Below are 21,258 nucleotides of genomic sequence, written 5' to 3'. Positions count from 1 at the left end.
TGCTACTGCACAGGATCAAATTAAGGTGCAGAAAGTTGTAAAATCATTTAGCTCCCCAGCATCCAGGACATCTTCAAGGAGTGATGCCTCAAAAAGGAGGCATCTATCATTGAGTACCTACATCTTTATCCCTTCTACCAAGATTCAAATTTATTTGTCACATGTACATCAAAATATACAGTGAAGTGTGCCATTTGTGTAAACAACCAACACACCCAAGGGTATGGTGGGAGCAGCCCACAAGTGTCACACATTCCGGTGCCAACACAGCATGCCAATCATGTTCTGTAGAACACAACTCCAGCTTCCAGTGGACACTGACCTGGGCCTGCAGACTCTCGGAGATTCACAAACTCATCGCTAGCCAATAGGCCTCAACTCTGAACTTCCAATTCACTCTCGGGCCTCAAGATTAATCATTCACCCTAGGATAATCACTGAACATCAGACCTGGAAAATTTGGACTCACTCATGGCAGGTCTCAAAACACTGGACTTCGAAATCCGGTCTCATTGTTCTGCTTACCTAGGGATTCATCGCAACTAGTTTCTCCACGTCTGCGTCACCAAAATTAATGACCACACACTTCCCTATTCTGTATTCCATCTGTCACTTATTTGCCCATTTGCCCAAACCATCCAAGTCCTTCTGCGACCACCTGCTTCATCAACACGACCTGCCCATCCACTTACCTTTATACCTGCAAAGACAATCACAAAACCATCAATTCCATAATCCAGATCATCAACATATAACTGAAAAGAAGCAAACTCAACACTAACAATACTCCTGGGGAATACCAGTCACCAGCAGCCAACCAAAAAAGGCCTCTGCCAGGTACCCAATATTCTACCCATGCAAGCACCTTTCCTGTAATAGCAGTTATTAGAGCACATGGCATCTTGTTAAAGGCCTTCTGAATACCCAAATAAACAACATCCACTGGCTTTCCTTTGTTTATCCACCGTTACTTCCTCAAAGGGTTGTCGCAGATTGTAGCAAATAAGTGGACTGTGGAAAATAAGGTTAGTGAGCTTCAAGAATATACTCTCAATGGGTACTTTATTAGTACCTCCTGTCACTAATGAAGTGGCTACTAAGGATTTTTATGGTCTTCTGCTGCTGCATAGCCTACCCACCAAGGTTTGACATGTTGTGCATTCAGAGATGCTTTTCTGCACACTGTTGTAACCCATGGCTATTTAAGCTACTGTTGTCTACTGCCAGCTTGATCCAGTCTGGCCATTCAGCTCTAACCTCTGTCATTAATAAAGTGTTTTCCTCCACAGAACTGCTGTTCACTGGATTTATTTTTTGCACCATTCTCTGTAAACTCTAGTCTGTTGTGTGTGAAAATCCCAGGAGATCAGCTGTTTCTGACATACTTAAACCACTGTCCGGAAACAACAATCATCTCAGTCATTTATATCACATTTCTTCCCCATTCTGATTTTTAGTCTGAACAACTGAACCTCTTGACCATGTCTGCATGATCTTATGCAGTAAGTTGTTGCCATATGAATGGCTGATTAGATATTTGCATTATTGAGGTGTCCAAGAGTACTTAATGGTGGCCACTGAGTGCATAAGTATGCAAAAATATGGATTAGTGTTCAAAATAGAAACGTGTGCAGAAAGTGGTGGGATGAGGCATGAAGTATTCCTCAATTTCAATAAGGATAGAGAAGGGAAGACTGTCAGCAAGGTCACCAAGACTGTTGGTAAGAGGAATCAAAAGCAAAAGTTATTGGGTTAGAGTTAAGACAGGGTAGAGGGAACATTACACTGATTAGTATATTCTACATGTCACTAATAAAGAGAAGCAAAAGATGTCAGTAAAACCAAAGAGCTGACTATGGACTTCAGAAAGAGTAAGATGAGGGAACACACACCAGTCCTCGGAGGAATCAGAAGTGGAAAGAGAGAACAATTTCAAATTCCTGGGTGACAATGTTTACCCTGGGCCTAACATACTGATGCAGCCATGAAGAAGGCAAGACAGCAACTATATTTCATTCGGGGTTTGAGGAGATTTGGTATGTCACCAACGCCACTCACAAATTTCTACAGATATACTCTCAAGAACATTCAAACTGCTGTTTTTTTTTTGGGGGGGGGGGGGAGGTGCTACTGCACAGGATCAAATTAAGGTGCAGAAAGTTGTAAAATCATTTAGCTCCCCAGCATCCAGGACATCTTCAAGGAGTGATGCCTCAAAAAGGAGGCATCTATCATTAAGTACCCCACCATCCAAGACCTGCCTTGTTCTTATTGCAACCATCAGAAAGAAGGTATAGAAACCTGAAGGCACACTCAATGATTCAAGAACAGCTTCTTCCACTCTGCCTTCTGATTTCTGAAAGGACGCTGAACCCATGAACACACACACACACATTATATATGACGGGTGAGTCCTGGGCTGGACAATCTGCTCATTTAAGGAAGGTGAAATGTTTCCCACAGCCTTTCCTTTCCAGGTGTAGTGATCACCGCAGGACCACTGCTTGGCTTGTTATGCAAGAGGTCACTTGCATATGGCCTGTCCTAACTACTGTGTCCACAACAACGCCTTCACATGGCACCCCTGTTCTTACTGAGTTTGCAATGTCTTTGTGCGACCAAGTGTCCAGTCTGGGCTCATCAGCCTTGGCTACTAGTCAGACTAGGAGGACAACTCAAAACATCGGATCAGAAGGTATAGAATCTCTATGGGATGAGTTAAGAAATAGCACGGGTAAAAGGACCCTAATAGCAGTTGTATACAGGCCTCCAAACAGTAGCCAGGATAGAGATTACAAATTACAGCAGAAGATAAGAAAAGGCATGTCAGAAGTCAATGTCATGGCAATCGTTGGGGATTTCAACATGAAAGTGGATTGGGAAAACCAGGCCAGTACTGTACCTCAAGAGAGAGAATTTTTAGAATGTTTAAGGGATGGCTTTTTAGAACAGCTTGTTGTTGAGCCCACTGGGGGATCAGCTGTGCTGGATTAGATGTTGTACAATGATCTGGAGGTGATAAGAGAGATTAGGGAACCCTTAGGGAACAGTGATTACAATATGATGGAGTTCACTTTGAAATTTGAGAAGGAGAAACTAAATTCCAATGTGTTGGTATTTCAGTGGAATAAAGGAAATTACAATGGCATGAGAGGGGAACTGGACAAGGTTGACTGGAAAGGGACACTAGCAGGAAGGATAGCAGAGCAGCAATGGCTGGAGTTTCTGCAAAAAATGAGGGAAGTGCAAGACAGATATATTCCAAATAAGAAGAAATTTTCAAATGGAAGGAGGACACTGGCTGACAAGTGAAGTCAGAGCCAAAGTAAAAGCAAAAGAGAGGGCATACAAGGAAGCCAAAGCTAGTGGGAAGATAGGAGGATTGAGAAGCTTTTAAAATCTTGCAAAAGGAAACTAAGGAGGTCATTAGGAAGGAAAAGATGAATTAGGAAAGGAAGCTGGCGACTAAAATCAAAGAAGATACTAATACTTTTTTTAAGCATATAAATGGTAAAAGAGAGTTGAGGGTAGACATAGGACCAATATAGGAACTCCTGTAGGTGACGCGGCACACACCAGCAGCGGCCTTTTGGATCTGATGCTACTTTAATTTAGTTTTTTAATTAAATTTAATTTTAAGGCACAATTAGGGTTTAAGGCAATGGATAACAGACCACCGTCAGTTACTGCTACAACACAGAGATTGCCCAAAAACAAACCTTCATGAAAATCTGCTGGTTAGATTGCGCGATCTCAGCTTGCTGACGAAATCAGGCCTGCAGTCCTCAGAGTCGCCTGCTGCCGGTGGCTGGAGGTGGGGACAGCGTAAGCGGTGTGCGAGGAAGCAGAAGCGAGGCAAGCGGGCAGGAGTCCATGCCAAGAAAAAAGCCATAGCCGGCCGGCCCTCCTGTCCATTTTGCTCTCTAGTGTTTGCTTGCTGAGGGAATCGGAACTGCAGTCCTCAGAGTTGCCTGATGCCAGTGGCTGGAGGTGGGAACAGCTTAAGCGGTGTGCGAGGAAACTGAAGCAAGGCAAGCGGGCAGGAGTCTGTACCAGGAAAAAAGCAAGTTCTAGCCGGCTGGCTCTCCCATCCATTCTGCTCTCCAATGGACATTAAACTGGACTACATCTGTGGCAACGATATACTCAGCATGAGTACAGAAAAGGACAGAATCCCGAACGCCGCCATTCAGCTGATTATTTATGTAACAGATTTTCCCCCAAGCCATTGAACTACCAACCTACTGCCCTCTGCTGTGCCTATTGTCTTGCTTATTATTTGTTGTAATGCCTGCACTGTTCTGTGTACTTTATGCAGTCCTGGGTAGGTCTGTAGTCTAGTGTAGTTCTTATGTTGGTTTACGTAGTTCAGTGTAGTTTTTGTATTGTTCATGTAGCACCATGGTCCTGAAAAACTTTCTCGTTTTTACTGTGTACTGTAGCAGTCGTAATGGTCGAAATGACAATAAAAGCAACTTGACTTGACTTGAATAGAAAATAGACACTGGAGATATTGTAATGAGAGACACAGAGATGGCAGAGGAACTGAATGCGTTTTTGCATCAGTCTTCACAGTGGACGACGTCTGCAGTATACCAGATATTCAAGAGTGTCAGGGAAGTGAAGTATGTGCAGTGAAAATTAGGACTGAGAAGGTGCTCTGGAAGCTTAATGGTCTGAGGGTGGATAAATCTCCTGGACCTGATGGAATGCACCCTAGGGTTTTGAAGGAAGTGGCTGGAGAGACTGCGGAGGCATTAACAATGATCTTTCATGAATCGATAGATTCCTGCATTGTACCGGATGACTGGAAAATTGCAAATGTTACTCCACTATTTAAGGGCGGGAGGCAGCAGAAGGGACACTATAGACCTATCAGCCTGACATCAGTAGTTGGGAAGGTGATGGAATTGATTGTTAGGGACGAGATTACAGAATATCTGGAGGCATATGACAAGATAGGTCAAAGCCAGCATGGTTTCCTGAAAGGAAAATCCCACCTGACTAACCTACTGTAATTTTTTTGAGGATATTACAAGCAGGGTAGACAAAGGAGATGCAATAGATGTGGTGTACTGGGATTTTCAGAAGCCCTTTGGCAAGATGCCACACGAGGCTGTTTCGTAAGTCAAGAGCCCATGGAGTTACAGGAGAGTTACTAGCATGGATGAAGCATTGGCTGATCGGCAGAAAAAAGTGAGTGGGAATAAAGAGATCCTATTCTGGCTGGCTGCTGATTACCAGTGGAGTTCCACAGAGGTCAGTGGTGGGACCACTGCTTTTTACGATGTATGTCAGTGATTTGGACTATGGGATTAATGGACTTGTGGCTAAATTTGCCGATGATACAAAGATAGGTGGAGGAGCGGGTAGTGTTGAGGAAACAGAATCTGCAGAGAGACTTAGATAGTTTAGGGAATGGGCAAAGACGTGCAATACAATGTTGGAAAGTGTATAGTCATGCACTTTGGTGGAAGAAATGTACAGGCAGACTATTATTTAGATGGGAAGAAAATTCAAAATGCAGAGATGCAAAGGGACTGTAAGTCCTTGCGCAGGATACCCTAAAGGTTAATCTCCAGGTTGAGTCAGTGAAGAAGAAGGTAAATGCAATGCTGGCATTCAGATCTGGAGGCATAGAATATAAGAGCAGGGATGTGATGTTGAGGCTCTATAAGGCACCTATGAGACCACACTTAGGAGTATTGTGTGCAGTTTTGGGCTCCTTACTTTAGTAAGGATATACTGACATTGGAGAGGGTTCAGAGAAGATTCACGAGAATGATTCCAGGGTTACCGTATGAGGAACATCTGGCAGCTCTTGGGCTGTATTCCCCGGAGTTCAGGAGAATGAAGGGGGATCTCGTAGGAACATTACAAATGATAAAAGGCTTGAACAGATTAGATATGGCAAAGTTATTTCCCATGGTAGGAGAGTCTAGGCCAAAAGGGCACGACTTCAGGATTGAGATGCGGAGAAATTACTTTAGTCAGAGGGTGGTAGATCTGTGGAAATTGTTGCCACGAGCGACTGTGTAGGCCAAGTCATTGGGTGCATTTAAGGCACAGATCGTTAGGTTTTTGATTAGCCAGAGCATCAAAAGGTATGGTGAGAAGGCTGGGTGTGGGCATGACTGGAAGAATTGGATCAGCAGAATTGAATAGCAGAGCAGACTCAATGGGCTGAATGGCTTACTTCTGCTCCTATACCTCATAGTCCTATGGAAAATCCTGCCTGATGAACCTGTTTGAATTCTTTGAAATAAAGTAAGATAGATAAAGAGGATGTAGTGGATGTTGTATGTTTACACTTTCAGAAGGCCTTTGACAAGGTGCCACACATGAAGCCGCTTACCAAGTTAAGAACCCTTGGTATTACAGGAAATTTACTGGCTTGGTTAGAGCATTAGTTGGTTGGTAGGAGGCAGCGAGTAGGAATAAAAGGATCCTTTTCTGGTTGGCTGGTGGTGTTCCTCATGGGTTGCTGTTGGGATCAGTTCTTTTTATGCTGTATATAAATGATTTAGATGGAATAGATGGCTTTGTTGCCAAGTTTGCAGATGATATGAAGATTGGTGGAGGGGCAGGTAGTGTTGAGGAAACAGGTAGGCTGTAGAAGGACTGAGACAGATTAGGAGAATGGGCAAGAAAGTTGCAAATGAAATACAATGTTGGAAAATGCATGGTCATGCATTTTGATAGAAGAAATAAATGTGCAATCTATTTTCCAAACAGGGAAAAAATCCAGGAATCTGAGATGCAGAGGGACTTGGGAGTCCTTTTTCAGAATACCCTGCAGGTTAACTTGCAGATTGAGTCGGTAATGAGGAAGGCAAATGCCATGTTTGCATTCATTTCAAGTGGTCTAGAATACAAGAGCAAGGATGTGATGCTGAGGCTTTATAAGGCACTGGTGAGGCTTCGCCTTTGAGTATTGTGAACAGTTTTGGGCCCCTCATCTTTGAAAAGATGTGTTGGTATTGGAGAGGGTCCAGAGGAGGTGCACAAGGATGATTCCAGGAATGAAAGGTTTATCATACAAGGAATGTTTGTTGGCTCTGGGTCTGTACTCACTGGAATTCAGAAGGATGAGAGGGACCTCATTGAAAACTTTCGAATGTTGAATAGCCTGGACAGAGTAGATGTGGAAAAGATGCTTCCCATGGTGAAAGAGTATAGGACAGGAGGTCACAGCCTCAGGATAGAGGAGCATCCTTTCGAAACAGAGACGCAGAGAAATTTCTTTAGCCATAGGGTGATAACTTTGTGGAATTTGTTGCCACATGCAGCTGTGGAGGCCAGGTTGTTGGGGGTACTTAAGGCAGAGATTGATAGGTTCTTGATTGAACATGGCATCAAAGGTTACCAGGAAAAGGCCGAGAACTGGGATTGAGGAGGAGATAGGAAAAAAAGGATCAGCCATGATTGAATGGCGGAGCAGACACGATGGGCCAGATGCCTAATTCTGCACCTAGGTCTTATGATTTTATGTTTTTTTCTATTATTATGTACTGCATTGTACTGTTGCTGCAACATATTTGTACTGCTGCCAGACAACAATATATGCTGGTGATATTAAACCTGATACTGAGATAAAGACTGTACCAAAAAGGATTAACAGCCAACACAAATTTGAATCCTAAAGTAACTCCTGCAAACATAGGTGGCAAAATGGTAACTCATGGAGGCATAGAGTCCATTGAGGGTCAACATGGGAACTTGCACATTGTTGCCCCTGCACCTACTTCTGATCATTTTATTTTATCACAAACTCAAGTACTTTTGTGTTCCTTCTATTATAATTCTTAAATTCCAGGGCAATATGTTTCACATCGTAATCCAATATTCACTTAAAGCCAGTTCTGAAATAAATTTTAATCAAATTCTTGGCTAACCGTTTGGTTCAGCAACTACTTTTACATCCACATGAAACGGTGTGGATATAATAAACATTAAAAGTACTTATGAATTCACAATGTTATTGGTCAGAAAAAATGTCACAACAAATATTTAAGTTCTTCCTCCAAATTCAATCATTCTGTGAAGAATTCTGAAAAGTAAAGCAGGTCTCACACTCTGTTTACCTATCAGCTGAAGAAGGAGCCTTACCTCTACCATGGAAACACTCCCATTTTAAAGAATTTTAATTCTTAACTGGAGTCCAAGAATTAAAATAATAGCTTAAGTGTTACATTTAAATGAAAGGTTCCTTTAGAACAGAGGTTCTCAACCATTTATATGCCAAGGACCCCTACCATCAACCAAGGGGTCAGTGGACTCCAGGTTGGTAAATCCTGCTTTAGAAAATGTATAGCAACAATCCAAGTCACCTACATACAATTCAGTTTTGTACAAAAAGATAAAGACAAAAAATCAATTTACGTCCACAGAAAAATCATACTGGCACAGACATTTCAATAAGTAAACCTTCTGTTTTATACTTACTGGTAAACGCCATTGTAGACTAAAAGCTGAGTGACTAGTGTTGCAAGAAAGGCAATTCCTATTCCAAGTCCTAAACCACTTCGAGATCTGTCAAATGTCCACCACAATCCAATGGAAAGTGCTGCTAATGTAAGGGATAGCTGCATATTGTTGGCAAAGTCAACTTTCTATAATAAATAGGTTAAGGCTTGAAACAGAGAATTCAACAATATTTAGATTAAATAGATATCTAAAATGTTAAGAAGTTAATAAATAAATGTAAAATAATTCCCAATAAAAACCTCTTCAAATAAACTTTCTTAGCAGATACTTTTAACAATAGGAACAACTATGATCAAAATTAATCACTGATACAATGTGATATGATATAAAGCTCCTACATTTGATTCATGTATACAGTCGAAATATTTTTTTTTAAAAAGCAACATTTTGTAGTTTGGTAAACAAAGGATACAGCACTAGCATGGTTTATCCCAACAAAAACTGCCACACAACGCATTACGCTGGACCATTCTCTCTTGAATTTGTGTGGTTCTCCCAAATGGCTGTCAATGCAAGGATAAAGCAAACCAATCACAGCTAGAACAAAAAGAAAAAGGAATTGATTTGTGCACCCAAAAATACCATACTTTTACATAATTGTTTTATGCTGTTATTTAAAGATTCTTCCTGCTGTTATCTACGAACTTGCATGGAACAGTTATTACCCATCTGCCTCCTGAACTGGCAAGGATAACTCCACTCACAACTTTGAATTGATTCCAGAACCTAGAATGACTTTCCAGGATTCCACAACTCATGTTCTCAGTTATTTATTCATGTTTTAATTTGCAAAATTTGTCTTTTGCACATAGGTTGTTTATCAATCTTTAAATATAGTTCATAAATTCTACTGAATTTCTTTATTTTCCTGTAAATACTTGCAAGAAAGCAAACCTCACGGTAGTTTACAGCAACATAAATACTCTGATAATAAATTTATGCTAAGTCTGAAATGAGCGCATGGATCAATACACGGAATTATGACATTACCGCCATTACCAAGACTTAGCTGTCACAAGGATAGAATTGGGAGCTTGATGTTCTGACATTTAGATATTTAGAAGACACTGGAATGGCACTGCTAATCATACATACTATGACAGCTGCAGATTGTGGTGGGATGTTCTGGGACTTCTGCTTTTTGTGAATTTTATAAATAGCAGATGAGGAAGTGAAAAGGAGGGTTATCAAGTTTGCAGATGGCACAAAGGTTGATGGTACTATGGCGAGTGCAGAAGCTTTCAGCACAGCATTACAATGGGCTGAGAGGCAGCAGATGGAATTCAATCTGGAAAAGTCTGAAGAGAAACTTTTGGGAAGATCGAACTTAAAGGGAAAGTGCAAGTTAGTGGCAGGATTTTGAGTGTGGAGGAACAGAGCAATGTCGGCGTCCAAATACATAGATTCTTCAAAGTTACTATGCAAGTTGAAAGGATAATGAGGAAGGTGTCTGGTGTGTTGGCCTTCATTAATCAAAGTATAGGGTTCATTAATCAGCAAGGTAATGTAGTAGCTCCATAAAATTCTGCTTAGAGCACACTTGGAGTATCATGTTCATATTTAGTCACCTTATAGGAAGGATGTGGAAAGTTTAAAGACACTTTAGAAATTTACCAGGATGCTGTCAGGACTAGAGAACATGTTTTTTTGAGTAAAGGTTGAACAAATCCATGCTTTTTCCTTTGGAGCAAAATAGAACGAGGGGTGACTTTATAGAGACGTATCATATTATGAGAGGCATAGATAGTGACAGCCGATACCAGCAATGGCCAATATCAGAGAACATTCATTTGAGAGGAGGAAAGCTTAGGGCACATGTCAGAGGTAGGTTTCTACACAGCAGTAGGTGCCTGGAATGCACTGCCAGGGTGACAGTGGACACATTACAGACATTTGAGAGATTTAAAAGACACTTAGATCTAAAGAAAACGGAGGATTATGGGCAGTGTAGGAGGGAAGGGTTAGTTTGATAGTGGGCAGAAGGGCCCATATCGTGCTGGAACAAACCAACTAGAACCACTGTTATAGTAGGGATGTTAACTGGTCACACCTTTAACAGTATCCATTTTCCCAGCCACTTCTGGATATCATGTGGAGTGAATTAAATTGAGTGGAGACTTCAATTTTTTCAGTCACATGGAGCTATGTCATTGGTATAAACCACTCCAACACCCCAGAGTAAGGGTTCCCAATTTTTTTTTATGCCATGGAGCCCAACCATTAACTGAGGGGTCCGTGGACCCCAGGTTGGCAGCCTCTTCCCTAGAATAACACAAGTATGAAAATCCTGTCCTCATACAATGAGAAGTAGAATAATTTCAATCAGGAAGCTAATATTAACAATTTATTTTGTACTTACAAGATTTATCAGTAAGAATGAGAGAAAATTAGCTTGTCCAACCAAAACTGATTTGCTCAAATTATCTTTATTTGCACCACTACACAAGTATTTCATAAACATAGAAACCCATGATGACTTACCAGATGCTGTGCCACAACATGGTGGAACCCACCACGCTGATGAGAAGATGCTGGCAATCACATCAGGAGGAAAGAGAGTAACGTTTCTTTGAATCTGCAGTAAGTTCAATACAAGTGCTAAGAACACACCAATGGAAAATAGAACCACTCCCCGAATGAGCAAGTTCATGTTCTGGTTTGTGATGACAGAGAGATAAAGGCTATGTCCAATCTGCACAGTTGAGGTTTTGTTTCGTTCCTCGTCTGCCATTTATGCAAATGAGTTTTGAATTCAGCCGCCTCAAAGATGTGGCTATAGTATGTCCTCTTCACTCGACATTGTGCGTGCAACCTATCGGGTATTGAAATACATACCTTACACATTTGCTACAACAATCAATCTACAAAAACTTGCATAACAATTGTTACTACATAACCCCTTTACAAACTTCAATTCAAAAATACAGACCGACTGCTATGGAATAAACAAGAGCGTTAACATTTCAGAGTGAAAATCTTTAATCAGGATGAGGAAAGAGATAAAATAGGTTAGTTTTAACTAACCTAGAGAGGGTATGGGTAAGGTGACTAGGACAAAGGTGTTTATTTATTGAGATACAGCACAGAGCCCTTCTGACCCTTTAAGCCATGCTGCCCAGCACTCCCCCATTAACCCAGCCCGAACAAGGGACAATTAGAATAATCAACTAACCTACCAACTGGTATATCTTTGGACAGTGGCAGGAAACCCACGCAATCAGGAAGGGAATGTAAAAACTCCTTGCAGACAGCAGTAGGGATTGAACCCGAGTCACTGGTACAGCAAAGCATTGTGCAAACCACTAAACTATCAATAATTTCAAACTTCTGGCTGGACCGGCAGCAGTGTTACAGCAATAACAGTTGATGAAGCCACCCTACTGACAGATTCATGTAGGCAATTAAGAGAAACAAAAGAAAGTGACATGCAAAAAAAGGAAATGCACGTTGAAACCATAGCAACATCCAGTAGTGAGTGCCTATGGAGAATGAGGAATTTGATCAATTCTGTGGCAATATTACAGATGAATTGGGCTATTCTGATCTAAATAGGAAGAAATTGTTTCATTCGGTATTGATCCTGACCACCGAACCTGCCCATGTGGAGGAAGTGCAGGTGAATTGTTACTTCATTCGAAAGATTTGTTTGGGACCCTGGAAGATGTGAAATATTTGTCTGGAACCTGAAAAGGAGAGAGGTCTTTGGAGATAGAGAAACATTTATCAAAAATAGATATGGTGGATCACTGCTTAGAGAAAAAAATGTTTATGGCTAGAATAAATTTTAATTCTAATTTACCTTTTGAATTCATTTGTCTTTTCATCCAAATGTAATAAACCATCAGAGAAAATGTTTTTTTTTGCCCTTTGTGTACCACATTGTGGAAATCACTAGCAAGAACATGAACAATCCTCAATAAAGTGGTCAGAGATAAAAATGGCACCAGAGGGTGACTTCTCCCAGCTCCTCAGTGAAAGAGTTAATTTCTTCCTATTCTAATATCCCCATTTTCCTTTTCAGGGTGGCTGGGGTCCTACAACAGCACTCAAAAGTTTTGGTTCTGCAAGACATGTTTCTGTTCTTGGAGCTCACCAATCACCTGCGTTTCAGCTTCCCAGGTTTGGCCTTAAGTCAGGTGACCTTGGGGTCTGTGCGGCCCTGGGGACATGAATTCTCGCTGGTGTCACGTCCTGTAGCTTAGCAGCGGGTGGAACATCGAAGACAGCGAGAGTGGCTGTCGAAGGGCTCCGCACTCGGTAAATCAATTTGCTGATTCTCGAGTCGAGGAAATCAAAATAAAAAAAAGCAAGACTACAGACCGACAATAACATTAAAATAGCGACTGTTGTCACTCCTGTCACTATGGAAGGAGTAATATCTATTTCTCTTTTGTTAGTGAGAAGGAGAGAACACCTGTGGGATGTGGAAAAGTTGGAGTGAACAGTTAGTTTTGATAAACTGTAGACCATGGCCTCTGTTTGGGGCTTTGCTGTTGCTTGCATGGTGGGTGTGGGAATGCTGATGCTTTCCGCTGCAATAATTGGGTTGAAGTTGCTTGTGCGTGGGGAAGGGGCAGGGAGCTTTGGGATCCTTACGTTTTTTTCTGTTATTCATTTTTTGGGTTTTTTTTCTGTCTGCAGAGAGTAAGAATTTCAGGTTGTATATTGCATACACTTTGATATTAGATGGAACTATTAAAATCCTGTAAAATGTTATTAATGTTATTTAATATGGGGACTTATTTAACTGGTATAGAACTGGTTTCATCTAACTGGTTTGTGTGGAAAGAAACAAAAAGAAATTTCTAAGACCATCAAAAGTTCCCAGCGGATGGGATTTATGTCAGTGACTTTGAAAGACCTATCTTTTATAAAGGATACAAATATTTGTGATTACAAACTGTGGAAATAATTAATGTATTAATCATATGATGTTTTGCAATTATATTGAGGACATGAGTTGAGAGTTAGGGGGCAAAAGTTTAAGGGTAACACAAGGGGGAATTTCTTTACTCAGAGAGTGGTAGCTGTGTGGAACGAGCTTCCAGTAGAAGTGGTAGAGACAGGTTCGGTATTGTCATTTAAAGTAAAATTGGATAGGTATATGGACAGGAAAGGAATGGAGGGTTATGGGATGAGTGCAGGTCACTGGGACCAGGTGAGTGTAAGAGTTTGGCACTGACTAGAAGGGCCGAGATGCCCTGTTTCCATACTGTAATTGTTATATGGTTATATATTTCTTATTGTAACATCCTTTACATTTATACCAAGCAAATCCAACATAATTTCAATACTTACTTCAACTAACTACACTGACAAGCCATTTGCAGTTTCAAGGAGAATTTTAAGGGAATCAGTTTTAATATCATTGTCATTTGTTGTTTTGTGGTGTTACTATACGTCTCCGGCAACAATGAATATGGAGTTGAGTCAGGTTTTTTTTATAAACAAATAAACAATTTATTAAACTCCGCTCAACCAAAAAAAAAAGAAAAGTAAACAAACAACTAACTTAACCTGAAGTTAACTGCTATACGGCAACTCCAACAGTTCTTAAAGTGGTAAATGCGAACACAGACTTAAAATGATAAATACCAAAGTCCAAGTGATTTATACAATTAGGAGAGACTTTCCAGAGGTAACAAATTCCTCGACAATGTGATGTTACTGCTGATCCCAGCCAAAATATGCCTTGCCTGAAGGATTCATGATGAAGGAAATAAAAACGGCTTAAAGAAATGGACCTTTTCCTTGGCAGTTGACTACTTCACAACCCTTTCTGCTCTTAAAGGTAGGGGTTATCTCCGATGCAGGTCACTACTTCCTTTTACCAAGATCTATTAAGGTCGATCCTGTATTAAACCTCCAAAATTTACTCGATCCTTCGGGTTCCCATATTTCCGTAACACCTTCACTCTCCCATACTTAGACTTTAAAATTAATCAAAGATACATCAAACATAACTGGCAGCGATTTGGCAAAACTGCCAGCACAACGATTCTTAAAGTAAAACTCCACTTTAAAACAAAACTGTGTCATGAGACCAAATACGCAACATAACGGAGTAACTGACGAATTGAAAGACGTCTCAAAAAAAAACTGCTGCGTCACAGCAGGCTTTCCCATTTTATACCTGTTGAGAACAGGTAATCACGTGACCTCACAATGGCAAAAAATTACATCACCCCACCATCACAAGACCATTACATCATGCTCATAATAGTCACAAGATAGCCACAAGGTATGTAACAGTACAATGAATACATAATGAGACAACAAGTTACAATATAGATAAAGATCAAATTTAAAAATTTGTGCAACAAGAGCAAAAAAATGGTGAGGTAGTAAACATAGGTTCACTGTCCACTTCGAAATTTGATGGTGAAAGGGAAGAAGCTGTTCCTGAAACACTGAGTGTGCCTTTTCAGGTTCCTATACATCCTCCTTGATGGAAGCAATGAGAAGAGGGCATGTCCTGGATGTTGGGGGTTCTTAATAATGGATGCCACCTTTGAGGGATTGCCCTTTGAAGGTGTTCATGACAGTGGGGAGGCTAGAGCCTATGATGGAACAGGCTGCATTTGCAGCTTTTTCCAATCCTTTGAAGTGGCCCTTCTGTACCAGATGGTGATGCAACCAGTTAGAATAATCTCCATGATACAACTGCAGAAATTTTCAAGAGTTGCTCATGACATAGCAAATCTCCTCAAACTCCAAATGATAATTGTATTAATATGTTGGGTCCAGGATAGATTCTCAGAGATGTCAACACCCAGGAATTGAAACTGCTCACCCTTTCCACTGCAGATCCCTCGATGACTGGTGTGCGTTCCCTTGATCTCCTCTTCGAGGAAGGAGCAAAGGCCCAGGTATTAAAGCCTGCTGATTAATACTGAGGGTAAACAACAGCCTGACATAGGTATTGCTATAGTCCAGGTGATCCAAGGCCAAGTGAAAAGCTAGTAAGATTGGATCTGCTGTAGATCTATTGAGGTGATTAACAAATTGCAGCGGGTCAAAATCCTTACTTTGGCGGGAGTTGATTCTAGCCAAGACCGACCTCTCTAAGCACTTCATCCCAGTAAGAGTACGTGCAACTGGATGATATTCACGGAGGCAGCTCACCCTGCTCTTCTAGGGCACTCGTATGATCATCACCCTTTTGAAGCAGGTGGGAACCTCTGACCACCTGAAGATGTGCTTGAATATTCCCAACAGTTGCACGCCACAGGGTTTCAGTGCCTGACCGGGTACACTAGTGGTCGCCAACCCATTGATCACGATCGACTGGTCGATCTTTGAGACTTTCCCAGCAGATCCCGAAAAAATTGAAAAATAAATACACAAATACCGTTGAGAGATTGTTTCCAGGTTGCGGTGTCTTAGTTCCGTTCTTTCTGCCCAGTGCACATGCGTATAGCTCCCCCGCATTACACAGTGTACTTCAGTGGTCCCCAACCACTGGGCCGGAGGAAACAATATGAGTCAGTTGCAACTTTCCTCATTCCCTGTCACGGCCACTGTTGAACTTGAACGCATGCAAGGTCATCAGTCACCTAAACGCAGTGATACCCTTGCGCGGCTGGCGGGAAGTGCCGCTACCGGCCTGGAGCACGGACAGATGGACGCCGCCTCTGAACCTGTTTAGCACACTGAATGTTCGTGGGGAACCCGGTGCTAAAATATTGGCAGATGACCTATTCCAGGCCCATGGTTCTGTAAGTAGCAGAGCAGCTACCGTGCTGCGACCCACTGAAAAAAACTTTTGTTGGCTGATAGATCCTACAAGGGAGGCGGGTGTGGGCCTGTCACTCTCCTCACTCAGTCGGTCACTCTCTCCGGACTGCGACCGGCGCTGCTCTGGTACGGGGACCTCTGGCCCTGACCCTGTCCTCTCACCCCACCCACGACCAGCCACACCAGGCCAGGGCGTCTGGCGGCAGGCGGGCAGAGGCTGGAGTTCAGGCCGGGAGGCTGTCTAATGAGGCAATGAAGCCCTCAAAACCGGTTCGGCACCCTGAGTCCAGGCACCCTGCCCCGCTGAGCTTTCTCAGCAGAAAAAACGTGAGCAGTGCGGGACAGCTGCTAAGTGCCGAGAGCCGCAAAAACTAAATTGCGGAATAGACCGGACATAAGGAACCTGCTTCGAGTATCGCTGTACTGTCGTTGTGTTCAACATTCCCCCGCCCTCCGGTTTGCAAGAATATTGTCAATATTAAACTGGTCCGCGGTGCAAAAAAGGGTGGGTACCCTCGGTGTTTATACATTATTTCTACTTCCGGGTTGCAGGGTTTTACTTCCAGTCTTTTCTGCCCCAGTGCACATGCGTGTAACTAATTGATCTGGGGTCGATCTGGCCTTTCACTAAGGCCGAGGTAGGGGATCTTGAGCTTAAAAATGTTGGTGACCACTAGGGTACACTATTGGGGCTTTACAAAGGTTCACCCTCCCTGACGCTGGCCTTCGAGACAGAGATCACAGCATAGCGTTACCAGTTGCTGCAGGGATTTGCACAGGTATAGTTTTAATCTCTCTTTCAAAGCTACATTAAAGGTATGAGCTCACCTGGGAGCGAAGCAACACAACTGTTCATGTTAGGTTTTGTCTTGAAGAAAGTAATGGCCTGCAAACCCTGCCAAGTCTGATATGCATCTGATTCTGTTTTCAACTTCAATTGGAATTGCCTTTTTGCTCTTAAGATAGCCTTCCATAGGCCATCCTGGACTTTTGGAATAGATCTGGATCTCCGGTCTTGAATGCTACAGATCTAGTCCTCAGCAGACTATAAGTCTCCTGGTTTTTGGTCTGGGTATGTTCCCGAAAACATTCTCATCCACACAGGTCTTGAAGACAACTCTGGTGTATTAATACAGATCCAAAGATGAATCCCTGAATACTGCCCAGTCCAGCAACTCAAAGCAGTAGTGCTTACAAGACTCTGCCTCCCTTCACCATACCTTTGCAATCCTCTCCACTGGTCCTCTGCCTGTATGCCGGGAGTAGAAGTGATCAGACTTTCCAAGGTGCGGTTGTGGTAAGTGTTCTTGATGATGGTATAACGGTGATCAAGTGTGTTGGCTCCTCTAGTTCTGTTGGTGATATGTTGGTGGTAGTTGTTCAGAGACCTCTTTAAGTTGGCCTAGTTGTATTCCCCCACGTTGATAGAGAAGGTATCCGGCTGCTGATCACATCGTTCAGCTGCTCGAGTGCCTGCCCGACATTCACCCGAGATGGAACACAGCTACCAGGGTGATGGCAGAAATCTCCCCTGGCAGATAAAATGGATGACTCTTACCACTAGATGTTCCAGGTCAGGTGAACAAGAGTGAGACAGAACCATCACATCTGTGTATCATGATGAGTTAATTATGAAGCATATTCCTGTCCTCTACCTTTAAAAAACTGAGCTGACCTGTCTTTGTAGAGAACGAAGCACCGTGTCCGAAATAGCGACAGAGAGTCATGTTTCCCTGAAGCAACGTTGACAGCAGTCCTTGACGTTCTTCTGGCACTGCAGTCTTACTCTGAAGTCTTTAATTTTATTCTTCCGAGGTCGTACACTCACCAGCAGGATTCCAGAGTGCAAGGGTAAGGGGGGCCTGTGGCTTCTGTGTTTCAATCTTACCTGTAGACCAGTGCACCTACCTAGCTTCCATTTTCTTAAAGGGAAACCGCACTCACGGCCCAAGTCTGCCATCTGGGGTTTGTCAAGATTGTTTAAGCATCATAAAACAATGCTGACATGAGTGAATCTGTAGATGCTGTAAATAAGTAAAAAACACAAAATGCTGGCAAAACTCAGCAGGCCAGACAGCATCTATGGGAGGAGGTAGTGACGACGTTTCAGGCCAAAACCCTTCATCAGGAGTGGAGTAACATGTTAGTACCCATGGCTGTAACTGTGCATTTGAGCTGTAGTAACCCTAAACAGAAATACTTGGGTGATTCCCATCTGAACTGCATGCAAAGAGTTGCCTCTTATTGGTGCCAACTTGCAATGAATAATCTTGGAAATAATTTACTGCAAATATTTTGTCAGCTACCGAAAACAAAAATAAGCTTAAATTTCATTTTACAATCTTATATTTTCTCTTTAATGCAATTAATTCAGCACCACCTCAACAAACTACACTTTGAAGCCTCCACCAAACCTCCATTACCATTTTAGAATGACAAACATTTACTGTATAGTTCCCAAAAAAACAAATCAGAATTTAAAAATGTCATATTTTAAAAATTCTAATTATCAGAACTTGGGAAATTTGATGACAAATAATGCAGATCACTAAAATATAATAAAGAGACAATGCTAAAAATGTTCTGCAAGCTGATGTGACAACTTGAAAACCCCTCACCAGGATAAAAGTAATATTTCTCATAGCGTTGTCAATTGGTAAAAAGCTGTGGAAGTCAGCTGGTTAAGAGACAGTTACAAAAAGAAAAACAATGAACAAAAGCTATGAAATGAAAGCAGTAAAATAAAAGAAATATGAAATATTGGTAAAAGCAGTGTTGTAATACAAGACCAGCAGGTCAGTTTGTGCTAATGGAGTGAGGAAAAAAAATGAACCAAAACAAAAGTTTTGAGAGGTAGAAGATAAAGTCAGGTGCATCTATTTTAGAGTGGAGTAAAGGGAATTGCAGAGGAGCTGTCCAAAGTTGATTGGAAGGGGGCACTTGCAGGAATGACAGCAGAACAGCAATGGCTGGAGTTTCTGGGTGCAATCTGGAAGGCACAGAATAAGATACTTCCTAAAGATGAAGTAGTATTCTAAAGGGAGGATGAGGCAAACATGGCCGACAAAGGAAGTCAGAAATGGCATCAAAGCAAAAGAGAGGGTATATAACATAGCAAAAATTATTGGAAAGTTCTCAAAATTCAATAGAACGACACACAAAATGTTGGAGGAACTCAGCAGGCCAGGTGGCATCTATGGAAAAAAGTACAGCCGAAGCTTCGGGACAAATCCCTTCAGCAGGACTTTGGCCCGCTGAGTTCCAACAGCACTTTGTGTGTGTTGCTCGGATTTCCAGCATCTGCAAATTTTCTCGTTTGTGGTTTGAGAATCCAACAGAAGGCATCTAAAAGAGCTATAAGGAGAGAAAAGGTGAAACTAAAAGGAAGCTACCGAATATTATAAAAGAGGATACCAAAATATTTTCCCCCCACAAGTAGATAAGAGTAAAAACAAGATGACTGAATATCGACTCCTTGAAAATGACACTGAAGTAGTAGTAACAGGGACAAATAAATGGGGGAGGAACTTAATAAGTATTCTACATTAGTCCTCTATGCAAAACACTAACAGTACACTAGAAATTTGAGTGTCAGGGGGCAGAAGTGCACTATTTTTAAATATATTCTTATTGTAAGCTGTATGTATTGCACTGTACTGCTGCTACAATCGAAATTTCAGGACATGCCAGTGATAATAAACCGGTTTCCGATTTTTAATATTACTGAAAGCAACCTGGCTGTTTTTATAGCCAATATGTAAATGTAACTGCATAACTTTAATATTTAGACAAAATGATCCAAGAAAACTCCCATTAACAACACCTTAAAATCCACTCAAAGATGCTGGCCTGCCTTAATATTTTAATTTGACAGACAAGATACAGCACATCTTAGCTACCTTAATGAGTTTTAGGTTAGGTTATGAGGATTTAGGTTATAAATTATTTATTGATCTGATTGCCAACATTCAGCTGTTTACCTCACTTTCGTTTTTGCACTACTTATATTATTTTATATTTACTGTAACTCGCGTTTTCTATTATGTATTACATTGTACTACTGCCGCAAAGACAGCAAATTTCACAACATATGGCAGCGATATTAAACCTGCATCTGCTATCTCGAAATTTATTCAAACCCTATCACTCATCTTCTCTGCTAAGCCAAGGTGTACTCCAAGAGGGAAGACATAAATGTTGAAGGGAGACATTACCGTCATCAGAGACGCTGCTCTGTCGGCGCTACTCTCGCAAGTTCGTTGTTGCGAATAAAAGACTACTCTCGCAATATCAAGTTGCCCGCAACCCCCGCTGCAATGTGTCCCAAGCTGCATGATACTTGCCGGTGGCACAAGTGATGAAATAACATCGTGTAGTCAGGCAGGTGAAACAAGACTGTTGATGTGTTGCCGCAGCTGAAGATCAGCCCACCTGATCCGTACACTCGGCCCATCACTGTGTTAGCAGAAAGGGGGTTTCCTTTATGGGAGAAACCCGGAATCTCCGTCTGATGCCAGCAGATGCCTAGGCCGCACGCAGCCGGCAGCCCCGCACTGCTCTTACCTAAAACCAGCGCCGAGCTTGCTGCCGAACATCCACCGGCACAGACATTACCTTCACGGGTTGTCGCACACACTGACCGGGACACCGACACCGCCGCCGCCGCCGCTCCGTCTCCCATCACCGGCGAGCTCCCACCTACAGGCCGGGCAGCCTGCGTGCGCGCCGCCTGCACCCCCACGTACAGGACGGGCAGCCTGCGTGCGCGCCGCCTGCACCCCCACGTACAGGACGGACAGCCTGCGTGCGCGCCGCCTGCACCCCCACGTACAGGCCGGGCAGCCTGCGTGCGCGCCGCCTGCACCCACACGTACAGGACGGACAGGCTGCGTGCGCGCCGCCTGCACCCCCACGTACAGGACGGACAGCCTGCGTGCGCGCCGCCTGCACCCCCACGTACAGGACGGACAGCCTGCGTGCGCGCCGCCTGCATCCCCACGTACAGGCCGGGCAGCCTGCGTGCGCGCCGCCTGC

The 21,258-nt window shown here is 42.5% G+C and overlaps 1 protein-coding gene across 2 annotated transcripts in view; it reads right to left on the bottom strand.

Annotated features, from left to right (window-relative positions):
• Nucleotides 1–20,966, bottom strand: part of insig2 (insulin induced gene 2) — a 33,363-nt gene extending 12,397 nt beyond the window's left edge. The window contains exons 1-4 of one of the 2 annotated variants that reach the window (XM_059966313.1): nt 20,839–20,966; nt 10,969–11,299; nt 8,900–9,024; nt 8,446–8,612 (exon numbers count right to left, since the gene is read on the bottom strand). In XM_059966313.1, coding sequence (XP_059822296.1) covers nt 8,446–8,612; nt 8,900–9,024; nt 10,969–11,218 — 542 coding nt within the window. In that variant the 5' untranslated portion in view covers nt 11,219–11,299; nt 20,839–20,966. Of the gene's footprint in view, nt 1–8,445; nt 8,613–8,899; nt 9,025–10,968; nt 11,300–20,787 lie in introns of both variants that reach the window. The other variant, XM_059966312.1, reaches the window with a different exon arrangement.
• Nucleotides 20,967–21,258: the final 292 nt, after the last annotated feature.

This window comes from Hypanus sabinus, chromosome 4 (assembly GCF_030144855.1).
Source record: "Hypanus sabinus isolate sHypSab1 chromosome 4, sHypSab1.hap1, whole genome shotgun sequence".
Taxonomy (NCBI): Eukaryota; Metazoa; Chordata; class Chondrichthyes; order Myliobatiformes; family Dasyatidae; genus Hypanus; species Hypanus sabinus.
This window is presented reverse-complemented; position numbering and strand designations above follow the sequence as displayed.